Source organism: Lissotriton helveticus, chromosome 1_1, assembly GCF_964261635.1.
Source record: "Lissotriton helveticus chromosome 1_1, aLisHel1.1, whole genome shotgun sequence".
Classification (NCBI taxonomy): Eukaryota; Metazoa; Chordata; class Amphibia; order Caudata; family Salamandridae; genus Lissotriton; species Lissotriton helveticus.
In genome coordinates, this window is record NC_136057.1 from 2,088,005,739 (window position 1) to 2,088,031,765 (window position 26,027).

At 40.7% G+C, this 26,027-nt stretch overlaps 1 protein-coding gene across 3 annotated transcripts in view; it reads left to right on the top strand.

Moving 5' to 3' along the window:
- The first annotated feature begins 240 nt into the window (after positions 1 to 240).
- The window catches only part of LOC144756098 (vitellogenin-A2-like), a 607,161-nt gene continuing 581,374 nt past the window's right edge, over positions 241 to 26,027 (top strand). For 2 of the 3 annotated variants that reach the window (XM_078645640.1, XM_078645649.1), the window contains exons 1-3: positions 241 to 482; positions 597 to 617; positions 718 to 869. In XM_078645640.1, the coding sequence (XP_078501766.1) occupies positions 443 to 482; positions 597 to 617; positions 718 to 869 (213 nt within the window). In that variant the 5' untranslated portion in view covers positions 241 to 442. The remainder of the gene's footprint in view (positions 483 to 596; positions 618 to 717; positions 870 to 26,027) is intronic. The other variant, XM_078645632.1, reaches the window with a different exon arrangement.

Here is a 26,027-nt window from a genome sequence, read left to right on the forward strand (position 1 = left end):
TCTGGGGTCACTCACTGGGACTTTGCTGGCGTTATTCCCAATTGCACAACCCTTTGGCTTCATCACATCTTAGATAAGATCACTATTTAGGTCAGCGTGACCGAATGAAGTAATCAGAACATGTGCAAGCGACAAACATTGGTGAAGCATACATTTATGTCATCACAGTACATATATATAGGTATATATTAATGAGGACTCGAAGATACCTCCGTCTCCTTCTTCTAGATATGTATAGAATCTTAGAACACATAGAAGGGCTGGAATATTCTCCTTTTTATTCTTAATTCACGGATTGTAGTTGCCAAGTTGAAATGTTTAGTTTATCTTGGCTGACAAATACTGATACGATGAGCAAACTTTACAGTTCGAAGAACCTCCTTTCCCAATTGTTGCTGTATAAAAACTAGAACCGGACCTGCACTCTCCATCAACCACCAGCATGAGGGGAATTATCCTGGCAGCTTTCCTCGCCCTTGTGAGTAAGTTAAATACCTGTCTCTATAGGAGGTCCATATGCTGACCAAGCGAATCAAATATCTGTCAAGGTATGTTTAGGTGTGTTTTTCATATGTTCATCTATTTGTATTCAACAGGGAGTGAGCCGCACAATGTCGGTGAGTACCTGTGACTGTCTGGTTTCATTTAAAGGGGTACTTGTGTCTAACGCAAAATCGGAGCTAAAGTAACTTTTTTTGTTGCTGTGTTTTCTTCCAGAACCCGTCTTCAGTGAAAGTAAGACCTACGTCTTCCAGTACGAGGCCATTATCCTGAATGGATTACCAGAGGCTGGCCTGGCCAGATCTGGAGTGAAACTGAACTGCAAGGTGGAGATCAGTGGACTGTCCCACAAGGTGTACCTGCTCAAGGTAGGGGATAAGTCATACAGCTGTAAAGAGGGGTTAGTGGATTAATTCTTGTACTTCTAGTCTGTGAAAGCTATTAGCAAATCACAGATTTTCGCAAAAAGAGATCTATTCAGTTTACACCTACTTGTTATTGGAGAAGGTCCGTGTGTCTGAAATATGGAGCAAGAAACAGATATCTTGTGTGTGCTAGACTCTATTCACACCAGCGTGTTATCCATTTACACTAATGAGTGAATTGTGTGATTTCAGTGAATATGACTTCTGAGGATCGGTCTCGGCAGTGTAGATAGTTGGAACAGATGGTAACAGAGTAGTTTAGGATCCAATAACTTTTGGGTTGTAAGACAGAATATCGAGAACCAAAATATCATGCCACAGAAATATTTCAGCCTGAATACTGACTACCAGAATATTGTGAAGATAAGTACTTAAGAGTAAGTGTATACGTACTATTCTTCACCCCACATCAACATATCTTGAAGATATATGCATCATTAACATACATATATGTGGAGTTAAGTAAAAAAAAACTACACTTACCAAGATACACTTACCTTCAGGATATTTCTAGCTATGAAAGTTGTGTAGCACTATACTTAAAACCCAAGGGCACATTGACAAGGAGTTAATGCCACAGGAACGTCCTTTTTCCGAAGTTCTTGTGGCGTTAAGTCCTTACCTTATTTACAAGGCGGCATTACGCCACTTAGCCTGGCTTGACGCCACCTTGTAAATAATGCCCCTATTCATGCAGCACTTAGCATGAAAGGTGTGTGCAATGGGTGTTGCAGTGGGTGTTCCACTGCAACACCCATCGTTTTTCGAGCCAAAAATATCACCAGGGACTACCTGGTCTTAAGCAGCACACATAGAAAAAGCAAATCGCCTGTAAAGATTCTTTATGTACAGGAAGGTGTGTCCCTTCCTGCAGATAAACATTCACCCCTGCAGCGCAGGCACCCTTGCAACATGGCATAAGGGTGCCTGCGCTGGTATTAGGCAGCTTTTTTTGCACCAACGCTAGGGATAATGCAGGGGTGAGCTGCATTCTTGTGAATACAGCACATCCCTGTGTTTTGAAACTGACGGAGCCTGGTGTTACCAATTTTGGCGGGACACCGCATTCCGCCAGCTTCTATTTAACATGCCTGTCAGTATTCTGATAGTATACTGCTTTCGTTTTTAAGAAAGGATCATTTAAGACCCTGATCTACTGAAGCTCACAACATTTGTGAAATAAATCTGCCTTGGCGGAAAGAAGAAATATCCATAGCTAGGGCCGAGTAAAAATGAAAATAACATAGGATACTTGTTCAAACATTCATTAATCAACACCTGTAGTTACAGATTTATTGATTGGGAACACAATGCTCAATAAACATTGATGTTGCATGTGTCTTAGGAGACCTCATCCGCTGTAATGTCTGATTTTAAGAGTTCAGTCGATTATTAATATCAGTAAATGCTAAGTAAAGGATAAATATATGCGCTCTTAATGTAAAATAGAAATGCATTCCAATAAATAAAGGCACATATATTGGGCTACTTATAGTACTTGTTATTTTAACTTTACAAAAATGAAAACCCTAACCATGTCATTAACGTGCTGTATGTAAATGCTGGTAAAGAGCTGTCCCTGTTTCAAGGAGCTTATGGCAGGGAAAGTAGCCCCCTGCAGGGCCGACCTAGGGAACAGGAAGCAGTCATGGCAAAAATGCTCAAACCAGCCTGCTCCATTAGTCTCTTGTATAATCTTTCTCTTTCTATCCATCCATCCATTCTCTCTCTCTCCCCTACTCTCTGTGATGACTTTCCCGCTCCGTTCTACTTACCCCCTTTCTCTTTCTCAGAGCTTCCAGTCCCTCCTGTGATTAACCTTGGTGAGCTTGTAAAAGTGATAGAGGCAGCAGGACTTGCTCTGGGCTTCAAAAATGGCCTACAAAGGCTCAAGCCCACCAGGGAAATGCAGGGTGAAATCCAAGGCCTACCCGGCCCCACACCTATGTACTGAAAGCAGTTACCCCCAAGGACGTATTTATAGTTAAATACTATTGATATGACGGACTGATTACATTTCTATCCTATTTATCAAAAGAGGGGGACTCTAGGAGCTATTCAAAAGGGCTGGTGACCTGTGCTCCAGAAGCTAAACTTATACCAACAGTAAGTCACCGTTCCTAAGTAGAGAGAGAAAAAAGAATTCAAGTAAGAGGTACTCTCTTCGTGTGCTACTCTAATTGCAGGGGCAGTGTGTCCTCAGCTTGATGCCCTATTACACCCTGAAGGATGTCATCCTTCATCATTGGGCTTTTGCTCCTTGTCGGGCCGGCGCTGCAATGCCCTACGGGTTCCCCAAACGGTCTCTTTTTCGGAGAACTTTTGATGAAGCAGTATGGGTGCTTGGGTGTAAGTGGCAGTGAAGTCCGAGAAGGTGTATTAAAAAATGGCTGGAGGGAGAGTGATTCATTTTTATTAAGGTGATCCCTCTGTCGTTATGAAAACATAGAGTATGGTGCTGTTTTAAGGGGTATTATGTCCCTTGGTAGCTGGGTAACTATATGTCCCTAGTGGGCATATGTTCTGGTCAACATGTTTCGTGCTTTAATCGTCTCAGGGGGAGATCCAGGGCGCTTCGTCAGGACCGAGTGAGAAAGTTGTATCTACAGTGGCCCAAAAATTTCGGTGCCCGCAGATAAATGAAGGGAGTAGTGTTTCCCTTTGTAGGTAGGGTAAGATCCCATGAGATCAGTGAGGGTCACTCCAGCGGAGGCAGCAAGAGGCACACAGGTGACACAGCCCAGATGCACAGAGAGAACCCTCTCAACTGACCCTCACAGATCTCATGGGATATTACCCTACCTACAAAGGGAAGTTCTACTCGCTTCATTTATCTGCGGGCACCGAAATTTTTGGGCCACTGTAGATACAACTTTCTCACTCGGTCCTGACGAAGCGCTCTGGATCTCCCCCTGAGACCATTAAAGCACGAAACATGTTGACCAGAACATATGTCCCCTAGGGACATATAGTTACCCAGCTACCAAGGGACATAATACCCCTTAAAGCAGCACCATACACGTTGTTTTAAAAATGACAGAGGGATCACCTTAATAAAAATTAATCACTCTCACTCCAGCTATTTTTTAAATACACTTACTCGGACTTCACTGCCACTATCACCCACGCACCCCTAAGGCTTCATCAAAAGATCTCCAAAAAAGAGACCCTTCAGGGGACCCATAGGGCATTGCAGCACTGCCCCGACGAGGAGCAAAAGCCCAATGATGAAGCATGACATCTTTCGGGGTGTGTGAGGGCATCAAGATGAGGACACACTGCCCCCCTAACTAGAGTATCACCCGACGAGAGTACCTCTTACTTCCTTTCTTTTTTCTCTCTCTCTACTTAGGAACGGTGACTCCCTTTTGGTATATGATTACATTTCTAACAAGCTCACCAATATTGCCCTAACAATTTTCAGAGTCAGGGTGCTTGCCATCGATTTCACCTCACTAACTTATAGGGTTTCTGAAAATACAAATGCTCCTTAAAAGGAAGTGGACCATATAAGCCACACCCATTGAGAAGAAGGATTGGGTAGGTAGCATTCAATAAAGGTCCAGTGGGGTATTTTCAAGCTCATTTTCACTAACCAAGGGCTAAAAGCAGGAAATAGCATTTACAATGTGGGCTGATCCACATGTGTCTTATCCCCGCAAGCATAACCACGCTTGCCCGAACCACGAATCTGCCTTAACTATGCATATGTGAAGTTAAGGCACATAGCTGTCTAGTGCTATTAGATCTGAGCGCCGCCTTTGACACCGTATCCCACCCTATCCTTCTGCGTCGTCTGGAGGAAGCTGGCGTTGCTGGCCTTGCTCTCCAGTGGTTCCGTTCCTTTCTTGCCAACCGTTCCTTTAGTGTGGCCGTCCCGCCTTATCATTCCAAACTCCATCCTTTGGATCTGGGGGTCCCCCAGGGCTCCTCGCTGAGTCCCACGTTATTCAATCTATACGTAAGACCGCTGGCTGAGGTAGTCAGGCAGTGGGGTATGACCATGGTGTCATACGCCGATGACACCCAGCTAGCGGTCCCGATCAGCGGGGATGCCAACGTGGACGCCCCCAGATTCCAACAAGGACTTCGGGCGGTCGCCGGCTGGATGACGTCCAACTGTCTCCAGCTGAACGCTAGTAAGACCGAGGTTATGATCTTTGGCAAACAAACGGAACTCTGGGGAGATAGATGGTGGCCATTGGACCTAGGCCTCACACCTACCCCAGTCTCTGAGCTCAAAAACCTTGGGGTCTGGCTGGATCCTTCCCTTGCCTTTGTCTGCCATACCAAACGCACGGTGGCCTGTTGTTTTGGCATCCTGCGTGGACTTCGTCCCGTGCTTAAGTTCTTTGATGCCACCACCAGGCAACTCGTGATTCAAGCTACAGTCATCTCTAGGCTGGATTACGCTAGTTCCCTCTTAGTGGGCTTGAATCAAGCGGAAATTGGACGCCTTCAGCGCATTCAGAATGCCGCAGCGAGAGCGGTGGTGGGATTACCCAGATTTTGTTCCACTACAAACACCCTGCGTTCGCTGCACTGGCTCCCGGTGGCACAGCGGATCCGGTTTAAGGTCCTCTGCGTTGCCTATAAAATCCTTAAGGGATCCCCGGCTACGATCCTTTCCAAGCTCTTGTCTCGCTATGTTCCTGTCCGGTCTTTAAGATCCTCAGACCTAGAATTGGCTGTCGTCCCCCGCTTTAAGCGTAGCAGGGCTGGCGACGCTCTTTTCAAGTCCGCGCTGCAGTGCTATGGAACTCCCTCCCCCCGGCGATTCGCGCCCTTAGGGACTTGCTCTCTTTTCGCCGAGCTGTTAAAACCTTCTTGTTCATTTGGTATTCTGTTTTTTCGGTTCTGTGTTGTTTAGTTGTGTTGTGCTGCTGCCTTGTCGGGCGCCAGGATGCTCCTTCGCTGGAGCATCTGTGCGCTTAATAAATACGCATAACATAACATAACACAACATAACATAGTGTTCAGGATAGGCAGGGAGAAGAAGAATAACCATTGGAACAGGAAGCTCCCGACGTGGACAGGTAAGTGGGGCTGGGGCCTGGTTTGGGTGGGGTCACTTTTAGGGCTGGGGGGAATTGAGTACTTTTTTGAAAGGGGGCAGGATTTTAGGGCTCAGGGCTGGGGGAAAGGGTTTCAGTAGTTTTAAGGGCTGGGGCTTGGTTTTCGGGGGAGTGTTTGGGAGTGGGGGCAGTTTTAGAGCTCAGGGCGGACGGGGTCGGAGTCGTTTTTTCAATTGGGGGAAGGGTTGTAGGCCTCAGGGCAGTGGAAGGGGTTGGGGTAGTTTTATGGACAGCAGAGGGGACGTTTTAGGGCTCAGGGAGAAGGGGGCTGGTGTCGGCGTAGCTTATGATAGCGGGCAGTTTTAGACCTCGGGGGAGGGGGAGGGGAAGGTGTAGTGTTATGGGCAGGGCATGTTTTAGGCCTCAGGTTTGCGAGGCAAGGTGTGGGATAGGATTTTAGGGCTTAGGTCGGGGAGGGGGATAGTGGTAATCTTTACCGCACATATCCCCTTACAATCATGCCTTTACCAGGAAATTCCGTGATAAATCCGTGTGTGGTTAAGGCATGAGTGATAGAGAAATATGTGGGTCAGACACATTCGTGGTTAGGGTAGCATAGTAAAGGCATGCGTAGTTTAACCATGCATGCCTGTCATACAACCGCTGAAAGCTGATGGTACTGTCAACAGATACCCTCGCTATTGCGGCATCTAACACAAAGTAACACTACGTTTTGCAGCACAATTCAGGGAAATTATAATGCATGCAGTTGCTTTCAACGCAGCTATTTTGTGCAGGAGAACTATGCATGACAGATTATCAGTGGTGCTGAATAAGCTCTTGTCCCATTGTAGCACATTCAGTTTCCTTCAAGGATTTCAATTTGCATTCGGTAAAGTACACCAGGTACAGCTTGGATTCATAATTTTCCTGGGCAATTGCTTCTTTGGAAACTTCTCTCTGTCACTTTTCAGACTGACATCAGTTGCAGCTGAAGAGATTTCCTGCAAGTGCGATTGATGGTTTCCAGTGCTCGGAGCTAACACTTAGGGGCACATGCATCAAAGGAAATTGCATTCGCAAATGGTGCGAATCGCAAAATTCGGCCGTTTGCGAATGCAATTCCCATTTTTGGGATGCATTAACATTTTTGTAATTTTCGCAATTTAAGAAATTGCAAAATTGCGAATTTATAAATTGCAATTGCATTTAAGGAATCTCAAATTGAAATTCCATAAATGCAATGCATCAAACTCTAAAAATTTGCATATTCGCAAATAAGGGGAGCAAATTACCATGAAGTTGACCTTCATGGTAATTTGCGAAAACTTTGAAAAATGCACTTAAGTGCATTTTTTCAAAGTTCCATTTTACACACACATGCCCTTGGGGTATGTGAGTGTGCAAAATGTACTTCTCAGCAGATTTCAGGGGAGCAACAGGGTGGCCTTTGAACACCCCTGCACCCTTGAAATTGCATTCTTAGGGGCCTATTAGGATGGCGGACGGACCTGCGTCAGTCCGCCACCCCCGAGGTGGAGGGAACGTCCGCAGGGGCTGCGGTGTTCCCTCCATGCAGATTAGGATGTGACCGCCACCCTGGCGGTCACATACCCTATGTTTAACATTGCAGCGGGTACTGCTTGAAGCAGCGCCCGCCGCAAGGTTAAAAGTGCATGCTTTGCATATGCATGCAAAAAGCATCAGGCACCGCGCGGTGCCTGCCGCTTTGCGCATGCATATGCATGGGGGTACCATAGGTACCCCCCATGTGCACCCCCGACCCCCAACACCCTTGGGAATCGCAACGAGCCCCCAAAATTGAAAGACCACATGCTTTTCCACGGCGGAAAAGCCGCAGCGGAAAAGCATGTCTTCTGCCCCATCCTAATAAGGCTGACGGTGTCTGATAGACACCTCCACCATATCAGAGCTTTTCCGCTGCAGTCGGAATGCGTCCGCGGCGGACAAGCGGCGGACGGTCTTCCTGACCCACCAGCCATCCGAATCTGGCGGTGGGTCTTTGGAGCCTCGGCAGCGGTGAATCCGCATCCTCCGGGCCGGCGGTGGCTTCCGCCGGCCCGGAGGATGCGGATTCACCGCGATCCTAATCGGCCCCTTAATTTGCAAATTTCTAATGGTGAATTGCAAATTAAGAATGTCTTTCCATTTATTCCTATGGGCCTCTAGGCCCATAGGAATGGATGGGGAGGTATTCCTTGATTGCGATTCTCAATTAGAGAATCGCAATTAAGGAATTTTAAGAAATCGCTATTTTTATAGCGATTTCTTGATGCATTGCAGATTCCTTATTTTTCGCAATTAAGGAATCGCAAAATGCAATATTGATGCATGTGCCCCTTAATTCAGAACACCCGCAGTGATGACAGCCCACCACATGGTGGCACTGTCTGTTTAATTTTAAGATGAGCACAATAGATTTTAATAATTAGTCAATAATACCTGCCGCCCACGCCTCTATTATAGCTTTGGGTGGCTTGAAATAGACTAAACTATCACAGTTGTAGCCATGAGATGGTCAGTAGTTGTATTGGTACTGCCACTAATAGCGCTGGCAGGGGTAATGACTCCTTTCCACACCTTTTCTCCCTCCATCCTCCAGAGACAACCTGCAGTTCCAGGTTTCAGAGAGGGATCAGTTGGGTGTGGCATGTTGTGTGTGACTAGGACACCAATGGTAAGCTGGATTTTTCTCCACCTGGTTGCGGTGCTGCTGTACGCCTGCAGGTAGTGAGAAAAATGGACACAGTCTGGACCATGGCTCAAGATGGCAGTCATAAATATGTTATGATGTGCAGTGCGTTTATCCCACTGAGGACTGACTAGATAAATAAAGGAAGAACACCAAGACGTGTTTTTTTGCAGAAGATGCGAGACAAATCTTAGCACTTCTATGAACTTCACAGGTATTTCACGATTTGCAAAATCACAAAAAGCTGGAAGGTCTGTATAAAGTACATTATTTACCGAAATCACTTGTTTGCTACTAATTTACCAGAAGAAAAACGTGACTCCCAACTCAATATTGATTGGTCAAGTGTGAGCTCTATATAGCTTTCCATTACTTACAATGATCTGATTTAAACACAGAGTTCAAGAGCTGAAGTGTATCAAACTGAACTGGCACTGTATCATGAGCCTACCATTACCAGGTAAATAGAGTATATATATATATATATATATATATATATATATATATACATATATATATACATATATATATATATATATGTATATATATATATATTACCTACTGGCGGTCGCCAGTAGGTATATATAGTTAGGATTTTTTCCCTATGGGATTTTTGAAAATTCTATGTCTAATAACTTTGGCGTTTGTGGACGGAATTGGCTGAAATTTTCTGGAAAATGGAACATTTTGTTTCTGAGGAGCCCCTGAAAATTTGGGGGGGGTTCGTCCAGGGGGGGCCGAGAAAAAAGGGGGGTCCCAAAACGTGTTTTTAACATTGAGTTTTCCATAGGGCGGTTAGCCTCACTTTTAGCCCGAACGGCTGAATGGATTTGCACGAAACTTGGCAAAATTGTAGGGACTGGTAGCCCGATGTGCCTTTTGTAGGTCTCAATATATGTGCTGCAGTGGATTTTGAGAAATTAACGTTCAAAAAAAGATATATATCTGTAAGCGCGGACCGGGCAGCGCCCCGGTTCGCGGACCTTAAGCGTACCCGAACTTCGCGTAGCGAAGCTGATTGGCTCTACGGTGTCTGTCAACATTCTAAACAGTCCGGAGCGGCCGCCATCTTGTCTCTCGGTAGGATCGAGAGACAAGAGGAGGCCAAAACAAAGGGGGAAATAACTATAAGGGGGCATAGTAGATCCTCGCTGACCCCCTAGGTTTAATGTGGAGGTTTTAAAGGGGCCCCTTGTTTTTTTTCGTGGTTAGCGCCCGGTCCGCGAACCGGGAAGCGTTCTGGGGAGCGTACTACAATGAAAAATGAATGATAGTCTTTTCAAATGCTGTATGTTAATTGATTGTTGGATTTTTTGATTATTTTTTATTTCCTTTATCTTCCCAGGGAGCGACCCGGTACGCGAACCGTTGAGCGCCTCGGTTCGCGGACCTTAAGCGTTCCGGGAGTCCACCATTTTGTGTTTCGGTCGAATTAAGATACAAGATGGAGGGCAATTAATGTTCGGAATGGGTAGAAGGGGGCACGGTAGAGTTATCTTGACCCCCTAGGTTTTCTGAGGGTGGCTGAGGAGGTTTATATGTGCGAAAAAAAAAATTTTTTTTTAAAAAATTCGCGAGGTTAGCTCCCGGTACGCGTACCGGGTAGCGCCCCAGGGAGCGTACTTTGTTGAAAATTAGTGAAAAAAGTTAGAGTAAAATAATAATTGTGAGTGATTAGATGTAGGGTAGCTCTGAGAAGAGCTTTTGGGTTTATGGTACATTTAGGTACTTATAAGTAGGTACCAATGCACATTCTTAAATTCAGAGTGAAAACTCTGTTGCCCTCATCTGAGAAGTGAACTCCATCTCCTCTGTAGATATCTTGCATGTAGTAACGCAAGTTATTGTTGTACAGGGAGCTCATTCCATGGTCTCTCATGTAAGCTGAAACAGATTTGTTTACATGCTTCCTCGACTTCTCAATTTGTGGACAAAATTGGTTTGACCACCTCCATTTCTGTCTTTGGCATATATTTGAATATACCAAGGCAGTCTGAGGAAAAAGTGCCATTAATTGCTCAAAGGTGTCCTTTAAAAGCATTTCCAGACCTACACCAGTCAAAGTGCCCAAGTCATTACCTCCACAGTGCACAATTAACAGGTCAGGTTTTGGCAAATGCATAAAGGTTTTCACCAATGGTATCAATTGGTGACATTTTAATCCTCTGTGGCCAAACCACTTAATTTCCACATCTTGTAAATTGAGGTTAGGTAAATTCCTGCTTTCAACGTACCTTTGAGCCCAGTGAATATAACTATGACCAACAATCCAGACAGAAAACATGGTGAGAGAAGGTTCTCCTGCAGTCAGATGAAGTGTGGCAATGAAATGGTAGTTGAAAAAATGAGAGTGTAAAATGAAAAAAAAACTGTGGAGTTTCTGTGTTCATGAAGCAGTAACAGTGATTGGTGGATTTTGATTGATGAAAACAGAAAGTTAGGGTGCACAGATGTGTTCTTTGAAAGATGTATTTTGAGTGGTCAATAAAAAATCATTAAATGAAAGAATGCACTGGATATGCAGGTGCACTGAGAGTTCAGAGTTCAATTGCAACATTGTTGTGTGAACTTGCAAACACCAGAGTTTTTCCAAGAGGTGGTTGCTATGGAAAATAGGCAGAAAGGGCAGAGGGGGAAGGGTTTTCATTTGAAAAAAAGTGAGGGAAGAGTTTTGATTGGGTGACATGAGAAATATGTGTGAAGAATTACAGCATTTCTGTGCTTTTGATAGCTGCAGACTCTGGAGTGCATACCTTTTGCTCTGCTGAAGACAAATTGGTGTGTTTCTTAGACTGTTTTCAAACTCAAAGTATTTGCTAAGGTGAGAAAATATTTCTTTAATTTAGATAGAGAATAGTGTGCTTTAAGGAGAAAATTATGATTTATGTGGCGCAAATTGCTTGTAAATATGCTCTCACATGTGTATGGAAAATTTTGATTTTGAATGTTTGTGTTACATAGCCATGTTAAAAGTGACCCAACCATGCTGGAAAGCCAATCAAAAAATGCTTTCATGTGTTTTAATGACATTTTAAGTCATTTTCCCATGTGCAGTGTTTAGAAATTATGATTTGAAAATCGTTTTTGGGGAAAAGGAATTGTTTTTAAATTCATGACAAGGACATAATGGTGTATGGTTCTTTATAAGGCAATTGACTGTCCCTGATGTTATTTTTCTCATTTTAGTGTAAGACCTTTCTCTGTGGCGCAAATTGCTTGTAAATATGCTCTCACATGTGCATGGAAAATTTAGATTTTGAATGTTTGTGTTACATAGCCATGTTAAAAGTGACCCAACCATGCTGGAAAGCCAATCAAAAAACGCTTTCATGTGTTTTAATGACATTTTAAGTCATTTTCTCATGTGCAGTGTTTAGAAATTATGATTTGAAAATCGTTTTTGGGGAAAAGGAATTGTTTTTAAATTCATGACAAGGACATAATGGTGTATGGTTCTTTATAAGGCAATTGACTGTCCCTGATGTTATTTTTCCCATTTTAATGTAAGACCTTTCTCTGTGGCGCAAATTGCTTGTAAATATGCTCCCACCTGTGCATGGAAAATTTTGATTTTGAATGTTTGTGTTACATAGCCATGTTAAAAGTGACCCTACCATGCAGGAAAGCCAATCAAAAAACACTTTTATGTGTCTTAAGGACAATTTAAGTAATTTTCCCATGTGTAGTGTTTTGAAGTTATGATTTGAAAATCGTTGTTGAGGTAAAGGAATGTTGTTAAAATGTATGTGCGCCATATGCCCCCAAATTTCTTTTTTAGGGTTGCAGCAGGGTGATTTATGATAGGTGTATACCTCTTTTGCGCCACTTAGAAAACATTGTCCATGGGGAAATGACTTAAAATGTCCTTAAGACACATGAATGTGTTATTTTAAAACGTTTGCAATTTTTTTGGGTCACTTTCAACATGGCTATGTGACTGAAACAGTCAAAATCTAAATTCGCAATGCACAGGTGGGAGCATATTTACAAGGAATGTGCTTCATGGGGAAAGGTCTTATAATGTAATATGGGAAAAATGACATCAGAGACACTGAAATGCCTTATAGAGAAGCATACACCATTATGTCCTTGTCATAAATTTGCAAATTATATTTTGAAAACACTGCACATGTGGAAATGACTTAAAATGTCAATAATTCAAAATTTGCAATTCCTTAAATGCAATGTATCAAAAAAAAAATATGTAAAAAATGATATTAAGGATTTGGAAACTACCACCAACTTCTAGTTTGTGGTAATTTGCGAATTCTTTTCAAAAAGCATTTTTTTCAAAAAAAAAAAAAGGTCCCATATGACGCCCATACATGCCATTAGGGCATGTAGGTGTGCCATATGCTCCCAAATTTCTTTTTCAGGGGTGCAGCAGGGTGTTCTTGAGATACCCCTGCACGCTTGAAAAAAATCCTATTTTGTGATGAGCTAATTGCTAATCACAAATTGCAACCTTCATTCCTATGAGCCTCCTAGCCCATGGAAATGAATGGGTAATTTGCAATTAGCAATTTGCTCATTGCAAATTAGGAATAGTAAAGAATTGCTATTTATTCCTTAAAATTTGCTATTTAGGAAATACAAAATAGTTTGATGGTACATATGGTGGTTCATCTGTAACAAGATAAGAAGCTTAGGGATACATTTATGATGACTGGCGCAATAAAGTGCACATTACTTACTTCATTGGTAGTCCTTTATATGTATTATCTCCTCTGTATTCTTCATCAAGCGTAACTTTAATCTGCAATCCTGAGTAGGCCTCACCTTAAACAAACCTCTGGATAGGACACACTTTATTGTCATCCTGGATTAATCATTTAAAATGCTAGGGACAGATTTATGATAGGTGTATGCCTTTTTTGTGCCACTGTGCGTCACTTTTATGATGCAGCGGTGGTGCAAAAGATTTGCTATGAGGCGACAACATTACAAATTGATGCATTTAGGCAGATATGTCATGGTGTAAAAAAAAACGTACCACATAAAACCCAAGCAGCAGTGATGCAAAAGATGCACCATGTCGCAAGACAGGCCTCACTTGGGGCCATATGTATCAAGCTAATTAGCATTTGCAAAGATCAAAATTCTATGAATTTCGGCCTTTGCGAATGTTAATTAGACAAATGGTATGTATCAAACAACTTTGATGCAAAATAAGGAGTAGCAACATTTGCTATTCCTTATTTTGCGATTGCACTGAAGCATTTGCAAATTTTGTGACTACTTAAATGCAATGTATCAAACAAAAACTATGTAAAAAATGACATTAAGGATTTGGAAACTATTGTGGTAAATTGGTGGTAATTTGTGAATTCTTTTCAAAAAGCTTTTTTTCAAAAAAACAAAAGGTGCCATATGACGCCAACACATGCCCTTAGGGCATGTATGTGTGCCATATGCCCCCAAATTTGTTTTTCAGGGGTGCAGCAGGGTGTTCTTGAGACACCCCTGCACCCTTGGAAAAATTCCTAATTTGTGATGAGCAAATTGCCAATCGCAAATTAAACCTTCATTCATATGAGCCTCCTAGGCCATGGAAATGAATGGGTAACTTGCAATTAGCAATTTGCTCATCGCAAATTAGGAATGGTAAAGAATCGCTATTTATTCCTTAAAATTCGCTATTTAGAAAATGTAAAATATTTTGATGATACATATGGCAGTTCATCTGTAACAAGATAAGAAGCTTAGGGATAGATTTATGATGACTGGCGCATCACCAGGGATGTGACAGTCATCCTGCGCCACTGTTCCGCCACCCATGTTGTGCTGCATTTACAATGCGGCGCAGCATGGGGCAAAAACGGCACAGATGCGTGACGCATCTGTGCCGTAAAGGTGGCGCATTGCTGGAGTTGTATCGCAAGTGCGATGCAGCTCCAGCAAGGCTCAGGGGTGCCCCATCTCCACAATGCTGCGTCAAGACCTATGCCAGCTTCAAGCAGGCGCAGGGTTTTGACGCAGCTTTCTCCTATCTGATTGTAAATGCGGCACACCATGGGTGGTAAAGCAGTGGTGCACATTAACTGGTGCATGCCTGGGGATGTGCCATTTAATATAAATCTGCCCTTTAACATTTAAGTATGTGCAGGGGACACAGAGTCGGTGAGGCTTATCCAAGGTTAAGAAGAGATGAGTCCTGTTCAGTGAAAAATTAGACATAGGCTTCACCTGCTCAGCATTGCTGGACATGGCTAAATAATAGCTGCAAAATGTTAATCTTGTTAAACAATTTTACTATTATAATCTCTGAGATTTGTTTCATTGTTGTTATCTTTCTTTAAAGATAAAGACAACCTCAACATGAGCGACAATCTGCAATCAGTTGATTTTGACCTCATCATTGAACTTGTAATTGAAACATCAGTGGATGTTGATCCTTTGGATGATTTAAATCCTGAGGATGAAGAAGAGCGTGATGAGGATGCAGATTTGTCCGAATTATATGATATAGGATGGGAAGCTGACCTGCTTGAGCCTTTGGAATTATAAACATTTATTTTTAAAATTTATAATCAATAAAAAGTAAAAAGGTAAACCGTTTAATTTAAAAATAAAGACACCTTCAAAAACAGGTTATGTGTAGTGTCTTCAATAAAATATTAAAATATGCTCATAAAATTAGATCAGATTCACATATAAAATAGCATAGGTAACATAAATATAAATGTCATTTCTTTTCTGGTATTTCTGTATTGTAAAATTGCCAATGACTAAAAAATCTTCAAATTAAAATGTCAAGTAGTGTGTTATGTTTTTGATCACTATTACTGATTTACTGTTTGATAATAATGTTTATTAACATTTTTTATTATATTTTTCCTCAGATTCAACTGCAGATCATTTCAAGATTTCACCATGCCTACAATACAAAGACAGATAAAGGCTGCAAAACGTCAAAGACAGCAGGTGAAAAAAAAAACGCAGCAGTCCTCTAACAAAAAGATTTCTCAAGCCACGAAGAAAGCACCGGGTAAGAGCTCTAAATATTTCATAAGAAATATTTGTAATAAAAAAAATATTACTACAGAAAATGTTTCAGTCCATAACACGAGAAGGAAATCAAATGGAAAGAAAAGGACAATGAAAAATGTTACTGCTAGAGCAAGAGATAAATCTGTGCATGATAGTAGAAGGAAACAACAGTTTAGGGAGATTCGTAAACGAATGTTCCGCAACAGGATAATTGGCAATTTGTTAAAAAATATTAAGAAAGGTCAACAGAAACTAGTTTTTTATAAGAGAAAAAAAAAAGTTGAGAAAGTTATTGATCAGGCATTTGAAATTAAACGTAAGTTATTTATTTTGATAATCAATAGAATTAGGAAGCTAAACAAGGCAATTTTTGATTTCAAAAGAAATAGTAGATGGAAGAGAATAGTTAATCGTAGTAATTTTTGTGAAGTTTTTTCTGGAGAATGGATGCATAGTTCAAGCTGTGAGGCATTTTTTAATGAAGAGAGTTATTTCCAGGATAATGATTTGGTGCATGCAGTTGACACCAGTGGTCGTGCTTATGAAGTGAAAGATGGTTGTCCAGTTGAAAAAGAAAAACTTGTGACAACAGAGGCAGAAGAGTTGTTAGGTAATGAGGTTTTAGGAAGACGTGCTAAGGGTCCTGTGTACACCTGGAAGTGTAGTAGTATTTGCAGTGTGCGACAGGATTCCATCAATTTGCTTTGTGATTTTGTACGGTCATTTAACAAAAAAAGTTTGAAGCAGAAAATGATGTTGTTGCAAGAATTAGATCCTTGCAGAGTAAGAGAAGTGACAGGTTTGCATGGTCATTCACTGGCTTGTCTTTCCAGGAGAGTATGCCAGAGTGTTTTTCATCATTTCAGGATGCTAGCAGTGCATCATAACAAAGTGAGGAAATTAGTTAGAATGTTGTATTATGCTAAGAGTCCAGCAATTATGCTGAAACAATTATGCGCTGCTCTTTTGCATGGTTCTGAAATAGATGTGAAGAATATATGTGAAGAAATTGAGTTTTGTTACTTTGGAAGTAAAGAGGAGAATGTTGAAATTGAGCAAGAAGTAGAGGGTCATTTGGAAGATAGTGTACAGGTTTCCAGTACAGATAATTTCCAGAGGGAAATTGCGACGTTTGACGTGAAATCAAGTGAGAGGCCTAATTTCACTTGTGTGTGTTGTAGACGCACTTATTATAAGAATCAGACTAAGTTAGTGGATTTATATACAAAAAGTGAAAGGGAAAATAATAGTGAATGGAAGGATTTTGCAACATACTTGATGGTAGAAAATTGTTTTGATTTGGGATTGGATCAACGTGTGTGTACTTATTGTTGTAACAAATTAAAACAAAACCAGATGCCTGCTAGAGCAGTTCATAATAATCTGGAATTGGTTGAGATTCCTTCTGAATTGAAGGACTTAAATACTTATGAATCTATTTTGATTCAAAGTATCCATCCCTTTCAGGCTATTGTAAGAATGGAGCCAAAGACAGGGAAATTGCCTCCATCAGATTTACAGAGAGGATTAAAGGGAAGAGTTGTTTATTTGCCTCTAGATTTGAAGAAAAACATTAACACAATTGGAGTAGAAAAAGTGGAAGAGGAACCTCTGGTTATCTTAGTTAATGGGGTTCCGACAAAGAATAAGAAAATATGGCAAGATTTAGTAGATGTTAGGAAAGTTAAAAAGGCAACATTGTATTTGAAAAAAAATAATAAATACTATAAGAATGTATATGTTGCAGAAGAGGAAGTAAGTGAGGAAGAGGATAGCGATTTGTGTGCTGGTCAAATTGAGAAAGTAGAACCCTCTACTAGTGAAGAAATATATGAACATTATAGTGTTCATCCTTTGCATTCCAAGGAAGTCGTGGGGAATGCTATTGAGTTGTTTCAAATGAAACAAGCCAAAGGGAGTCCCATTAGTGTTTGGGAGGAAAGTTTGGAAGCTCGGTGTTTCCCACAGCTTTTTCCAACAGGTCAGGGAGGAAGATATGATGAGCGACCTCATCAAATTCCTGCTTCTGAATACCGGACTTTGCGATTGTATGCAGGAGATGCTAGGTTTCGACAATGCATTCCTTATTTGTTTCATCTCCTGTTTGAAAGCGATCTGTCTGGACTGTCATATGCAGTGAACCACATCTTGAAAAGTGGTATACACATGCAAAACATCTCGGCAAGTGATTTTATGGATAAAGTGAATGTCCAAGATAGTATTTTGGATTCTCACCTGATTAATCTCATGGCGTGTCAGCGTGGTACTAATGAGTACTGGTACCGTCGTCATGGTGATTTAAAATGTATGCTGAGGAACTTAGGTACTCCCACATGGTTCCTCACTCTGAGTTGTGCCGAGTATGGCTGGGAAGACTTACTTCAATTTCTACGAGAGGCAAATGCTAACGTAGATAACATCGAATTCAAGACACCCGGAGAACTGTGCTCTTTGGATCCAGTCAATGTATGTAGGTACTTCAATCATAGATTTGAAGCTATGATGTCTTTCATCATGAATAAGAAGAATCCACCTCTTGGAGAGGTGTTGGATTTCTTCTGGAGAAAGGAGTACCAAGCAAGAGGTGCTCCTCATATACATATGTTGCTGTGGATCAAGGATGCACCTAAATTTGGAACGGATCCAGAAGACTCAGTGATGAGTTTCATCCAACAGTATTCTACGTGTGCTGTTCCAAACGCAAAGGAGAAGAAAAGCCTAAGAGAAAAAGTTCTGCGTTTCCAAAGCCATCGATGTGGAAAGTACTGCCGTCGTAAATTCCGAAACAAAGACAAGTTCTACACCAAATGTCGTTTCGGCTTTCCACGACCGGTGATTTCTAAAGGAAGAGTAAACAGTTTGATGTCTTCGCTGCGACATAATGTGATGAAGAAATCACCTAAAAACACATACAATTTGAAGAGGAACGAAGAGTCCAAGTACATCAACGACTACAACCCGGTGATTTTGTCCATGTGGAATGCTAACATGGATATACAGTTTGTGGCTGATAACTGTATGGCTGTGGCTCGGTATGTGACGTCTTACATCACCAAAAAAGAGAAGACAGAATTGAAGGATATGTGGGAGGACATTTCCCATGAAAAGAGCCTCAGCAAGAAGTTGTACAGTTTCAGTCTGAAGATGTTGTCGCATCGAGAAATCGGAGCATACGAATGCTCTGACCGGTTGTCTTCAGCAAGTCTCTATGCCAAGTCCAGGAGTATCGTTTGGGCGAGTCTTGGTCTTGCTGCAACGCGTAATCGAGTTCTCAAACCTGTGCGGGAAATTGAGTATTTGGCGGAAAAGGAGCCAAACAGTACCGACATTTTGAAGACAAACATGTTGGATACATATTATCCAAATCGAAGCAGTCACCTCGAGAATGTTTGTCTGTATGAGGTTCTGCAAAATTACATATTCAAGAGGAACATCAAAGAAGATACTGAGAAAGGAGTGTATGCTGTAATAGGAAGTGAGGGATGTCTGGTCAAGCAAAGAAAATGCCACTTGATAAACCATCGAAAATTGAGTGGCGAATCTCCTGAAAAAAAGGAGTTTTTCTATTTAGCACTTTTGCAACTTTTCAAGCCTTGGCGTGCAGAAGAGGAACTGCTTGGAGATTTCCTCTGTTACGAAGACTCTTTCAATGCCGCCAAGGAGACCATAGAATGTCCTGCTTTTCCCAAATATGTAGAAATGTTGAATGCGGAAATTGAGCAGGAAGCAACGATTGCAGCCGAGATTGCCAGAGACAGTTCTCAGGACAGTCAGAGTTCTGCTTCATTGAGTCAGGATCCACTAGGAGGACCTCTTATTGAAAATGAAGCTGCCACTGCTATGAATGAAGTGGAAAGAGCCATGGCACATGCTCAAGAGGATGCGGTTAACTTAGAAGAGTTGGAAAGGCAACTCAACGTTGAGCAGAGGAAAATATATGACGAAGTTACCATGCAAATTGATCATGGATTAAGTCATGATAAGAAAGAGTGCTCATGTACGTCGTTGAAGCCTGTCCGACTGTACGTGAGTGGAGAAGCGGGAACTGGAAAAAGTTTCCTCATTAAAGCAATTTCATGCTATTTGCAGGAAAGGACAGAGTCATCGCTGTCTTGTGTTGTCACTGCTCCAACTGGACTGGCAGCACATAATATTAAAGGGATTACTTTACATCGTTTACTGATGCTGCCAGTGGAGCATGACAACAAATTAGAATATCACAAGCTATCTGGAGATGCTTGTTTTGAAGTTTCAAGAATCTTGAGGAAAATGAAACTTCTTATCATTGATGAAGTAAGCATGGTTTCCAATGTCATGCTTGCCTTTGTGCATTTGAGGATGCAAGAAGTTCTCAAAACAGAGTATGATGTGTTATTTGGTGGCAAACACATCATTGTTTTCGGAGATCTTTTGCAGCTGACACCAGTGAAAGGGCAACCTGTGTTCAAAATGCTCACGCATGAAGATACCAGGAAGTGCCTAGGCAGCATTGGCAACGTCAATATATGGTTAAACTTCAATTATGCTGAACTGCATGAAAATATGCGTCAGGCGAAGGATGAAGTTTACAAGACTATTCTACAAGATGTTAGAATTGGAAAAGTGACCGAGCATGGGAAAGAAGCTTTACATGCACGATTACTGTCAAATTTATATCCAGAACAAGATGTTGTGCCTGAGAATATTTTTCAGAAAATTACTGAAAAGAAATCTGGAATATGTTTGATGCCAACTCTTGCAGAATGTGCCAAATTTAACAACAAAATGTTGCATTTAGAAAAGCAAGAGATTGTGAAACTGGAAGCTATTGATAGAGTAGAGCATATGGGATCAACAATTATTTTGTCTGAGAATCTGAAAACAAAATTGGATGCATTAGAGAAGAGTATATCTAAAACTGCAGGTTTTGAAAAGACTCTGAATGTGTGCTTGAACTGCCGTATAATTTTAAGAAGGAATTTACATGTTGAAAGAGGTCTGGTAAATGGATCAATGGGTAATGTTGTTGATTTTGTGAAATACAGAAATAGAGATGGAATTGAATTTTTAAAAATTAAATTTGATGGCATTGAGGAAGTACAGCTAATTGCTCGTTGTTCTGCTAGATTTTTGCTTGTAAAAGACTTATATGTTCGCCGTAAGCAGTTTCCGGTTTGCTTGGCATATGCGGTGACAATCCATAAATCGCAAAGTTTAAGTGTAGACAGTGCATTGGTGAATATTGGCAGTTCTGTGTTCAAGGAGGGTATGGCATATGTGGCATTGTCACGAGTTAGAACTTTATCGGGATTGTACTTGATTGAGTGTGATGTCACAAACATTTGTGCAGATCTAGATTGTGTTAAGGAATACAATAGGTTAAGAAGAGAGTATGCGCCACATTTGCCTCAGTTTCCTTTGTTTGAGAAACGTCTGGTAGGCCGGAAACGAAGAAATGAGAACAATACTGGGGAGGTTATAGCAAAAAGACAAAAAGTGAATGAACCTAAAATTACAAGCAGAAACAAAAAGGATTCTGTTGAAGATGTTGTTGGTTTTCAGTTTGAAAACAGTTCTGGTGTCAACTGCTATGCTAATGTAGTAATTAATGTTTTGTTTTCTCTAAAAAATGTAAAAGAAGAGATTGTGGTCAATTCTGATCAAAGATTTTGCGGTTTGTTAAATTCTGTGTTAGAGAAATGTACCACTGATAGAAGAAACATAGAAAGTGTGTCTGAAATTCGAAATCTGTTAGACAGATGTTCAGGCCAGACACAATTCTCTCAAACTATTCAGCAAGATTGTCAGGAGTTTTTAATGTATATGCTTGATGTATTACATGCTGAAGGTGTAGATGTGGATCAGCTGTTTGGGCTTTCTTATCAATGGCAGCATGACTGCGAGAACTGCATGGTATCAAGTACTACTAGTGTAGACTCAGAAAGATTTATATATTTAACTTTGCCAGACAGTAAATCAGTCTCCTTTAATAAGCTAGTAAAAGCTGCTAATCACAACATGGAGTGTAGCCAATGTAAATCTGAAATGATGTCCACATTATTTATACGAACATATGGCCAGTACGTCATTTTAATGTTCCAACGATGTAGGCCTGATGGAACAAAATTGACAACTTTAATAAAAAAAATTGTAGCTTCGCAGTTGTCAATATCAGGAAGGACTTTTGTAACTACAGCAATTATATATCATGACGGCCCTTCAATATTATCAGGACATTACACAGTTTATTTAAAGTCTAGAAATGGCTGGTCATTCTGCAATGATTCTGTTTTAATTTTCAAAAAAAAATTGCCGTATGACCTTAAAAACTCTTACCTGGTGTTTTTAAAACCAAAATTTTAGGGAAATAATCTCGGGATGTGCTCTGTGGAATTTCAAGAAGTTCTAATGGCTCCTACACAATTTGGCCTTGAGGATAAGTGTAGTTCAGAGACATAACTTCTAATCATAGGACTGGACATGATGGAGATATATGTGCACTTTGAATGAGTTCAGAAAAACTGTTTCTTTTTATAAGCTAATTGAAGCAGCCAATCAAAACATGGAGTAGAGGGAATGTAAGTCTGCAATGCTGTCTACTGTTTTACATTGCTTTGTGATTAAAAGTGATGTAGAGAATTAAATAATTGTACTAGTCATAAAGGTAGTGTAAGTCTGCTTCATAGTAAGCAGTATCAGTGTCATAGGAAATGTAGAACATGACTGAGCAAGAAGGGGAAGATATTACTATTCCAGGATTGTGAAAATGATCTTCAACATTTTAATTCTGAAAGTTGCGGAAATGCCAAATGATGGGATTGGCTTACAAGAAATCCAAGAGTTATAAATGGCTCTGACTAGATTTGGCCTTGTGGAAAATAGTGGTAGAGAGCAAGAAGTCATTTATTGCATGTAACGTGTTTTTAAAAACGATGGAGGTTTTCTTTCAGAAAGTGGCGGGCTGAAAGTAATAACAGCACAAAAGAGTGTAAGCTGTTCATAGGACATCCTTGGACGTCATGGAAAGTAAGTTAACTTTAAGGAGTTCTGAATTTTGATTTCTGATGTTGTATGGGTTTTTTAAACACAATCATTTTGATTGTGTTTTTTTTTCCCCGCTGTTACATGATGAATACCTTCAAGTCACTGTTTTTAGTGAATTTTGATACATTCTGAGAACAGCAAAAATAAACCATTTAACATGTATAATTAATTCTGTACTGTTTGCATTTATGATGTATATGTAGAACTGTGTAGGACGCATGGAGAAGGTGAGGCTTCTGTAAGTGTCAAAGTTGTTGCATGCAGTGCTGCACTTCTACGTATTCTTCCATATGCTGGACTACATCTGCACAATGAGATACCTAAGCAAAGGAAACACAAGTGATGTGATTATGAAATGAGCAAAATAAATTGCACATATTTGAATTACATCACCTGTGTTTCCTATCATTATGAATCACATTGTGCAGATCAAGTTTAGGTCTGTCCAGGGAAACATAGGAGGTTTCTACTTTGTTGAAGAGTGCAGTGGACATGACTCACTTCATTGGTAGACTTTCACAGATATTATCTCCTCTGTACACTTCAACAAGTGTAAATCTTATCTTGAACTCTGAGTAGGCCTCACCTCAAACAAATCTCTGGATAGGAGACATGTTATTGGCATCCTGAAGCGACACTTTTCTGAAACAAGAGCAATGCAAAAGATGCACCATGTTTTAAGATAGGCCTCACTTCATCTGCATCAAGATACTGTTAGTTTAAAATGTATATCTTTAGGACTGTGTAGGGGGCCTGGAGAAGCAGAAGCTTCTGTCAGTGTCAAAGTTGTTGAAAAACTATTTGTCCTTCAATCTTTTCCCTTGTCTTTTGTAATTTTTAAATACATGTTTTAATATTTTTCAAATGTTGGTTCTCTCTTTCACAGATTGAAAGTATAAAAATAAAAAGTGATTAATTTAACGGCAATTATAAGGTAAATAGTTGTACTCTTTTCGTTACATTTCTATCACATTCACCTACTATTAGATCCACTGCTTCACTTCTTTAACCCTCAGTTTCCTGCGTTTGCTACTTTCCTCATTCCTTTCTCTATTACCTACTTACTCAATCCTTCCACTCTTTTTCTCAGTCCCTCTGTTCTCATAGTTCCTCAGTCTTGTTCACTCACTCCGTCTCTATTACTCTTAGTGTCTGTGAATTACTTTCCCACCTTTTTTTTTGGACCGCTTCCCGGGAAGTGGCCCAGTTCGTAAACCAGCAGCGTTACGGGAGTCCACCATTTTGTGTTTCGGTCGAATCAAGATACAAGATGGAGGGCAAATAATGTTCAGAATGGGTAGAAGGGGGCACGGTAGATGTATCTTGACCCCCTTGGTTTTCTGAGGGTGGCTGAGGAGGACCATAGTTCTTCACTCTTGTTCATTCTCTCTGTTTCTATTAATGTCACTGTTTATGACTGATCAAAACATTTTTTTAAAAAAAAGAACAGTAACTATAAGGGAAGGAAATAGACAGTTATGTTAAAAGAAAGACAGCTATAGGGAGTAAACTAAGGATACTGTTACCCGCAATCCACTGCTGTTGATGTTACTGACCATGTCATGAATGATGTAATATGTGACATCATCAGCAGTGGATTGTAGGTAACAGTATCTCTTGTTTACTCCCTAGAGCTGTCTTTCTTTTCACATAACTGTCTGTTTGCTTACCTTATACTTACTGTTCTTTTTTTTAAAAAATATTTTTTTTGGTTAGCTTCCGGTACGCGTACCGGGTAGCGCTCCGGGGAGCGAACTAAGAGAAATAGAGGTTGGCAGAGTTCCAAATATTCTACCAATTTTTTTATAATGGGGAGGTAGTTCTGAAAAGAACTTTTTTTTTAATGTTTTTGTTGTTTTATATTTTTTTTAGTATTTTTTGAACATTTTTTTACTTTTTTTTTATTTTCTGAACGTTTTTAAATTTTTTTTGGTTTTTTTGGGGGGGGGGAAACAAAAACGATCCATTGTAAAGGGCTCAACAGGAGCAACAAAAAAAAAAGAATTTATTCTTTGGGGCGTCTCGGACAAACATTAACATGATTTTGAATAGCTCTCATAATTAAAATGATGCTACTTTCCCTGTAGCAGATGAAATCGCCACAGTGCACGCACACTTGCTTTACGTGCCCAAACAACATTTGGATGTTTGGGATCATCTCCCTCGCCTCTGGTCCCGACACCTCTGGAACAACCGATCTTCTTGCCATTGGGAGGGGATTTTGTTGCTCATCACGTAGCTGGGCAGCACTATAATTATTTGGGTGCCACCTACTCATATGCCGATGCATAGTGTGATTGCCGTAACTGTATTTTTTGTCAGTTCCCCTTGACAATCTATCACCGCATATACGGCAAAACACGTAGCGTGCATTCACTTTTTTTTGCCCCTCAGGAATTCTATAGAATTGCCAGATGTAATTCTCCTTTCGATTGTACCTCCTGGGCTCCTCTGGCAAAAACCTTGGCTCTTCCTCCTCTTCCTCCTCTTCCTGTTCTTCCTCTTCTTGCAAAATTACTTCAGCAGGTGGTCCTCTCTTTCTTGGATTTGGTGGAGGTGGTGGGTTAGAACCAGCTGAAGCTACTACTGAAGCCATGTCAAAGTGTAAATAAAGGGTCTTTCTCTCACCAAGATGAAAGTCAGAGTGAGGAAAGAAGGAGGGATTTTCATCATTTGGGAAAAGCAAAAGTTGTAAACCAATGAATAGTGTTCATTTTAGATCACATGACCTAGTATTACATCATTAGGAAACCAAAAGTGAAATGAACCAATGAAAAGTGTTATTACCGAGTCACATGACCTGCTGTGTTTACGTTACGCGGTCGGCGCCGCGCCGCGGATCGCTTCCGGTTCGCGTACCGGTGCGCTTCCGGGTACGCTAACGTAGCACGTAATATGACGTATTACGCGAGAACGCGAAACGTCATGCTGACGCGACGCGTCACGATGTTGTTTTCTAACGCGAGAGGTGCGCAAACGGAACGTTTACCGGTTCGCGGACCGGGTCGCGCCTCCGGATTGAGCTAACGGGAAGCTAACCGGTTCGCGTACCGGGAGCGAAACAAAAAAAAAAATAAAAAAAAAATTGTATTAAAAACATGTAAAATATATTTTTCTATTTAAATAAGAATACAGTGTAAAGGTTTTGATATTAGCTGTTAAAAAACCAATGAAATTCACTGAAAAAACCATAGGTTATAGACCATATATAGTTAGGAATTAGCATTTACAAAACCTTGAAAATTCACTGAAAAAACCATAGGTTATACACCATATATAGTTAGGAATTAGCATTTAAAAAACCTTATTTTACTCACACAAAACCATTGAAATTCCATATATAGTTAGTTGCACTAACTA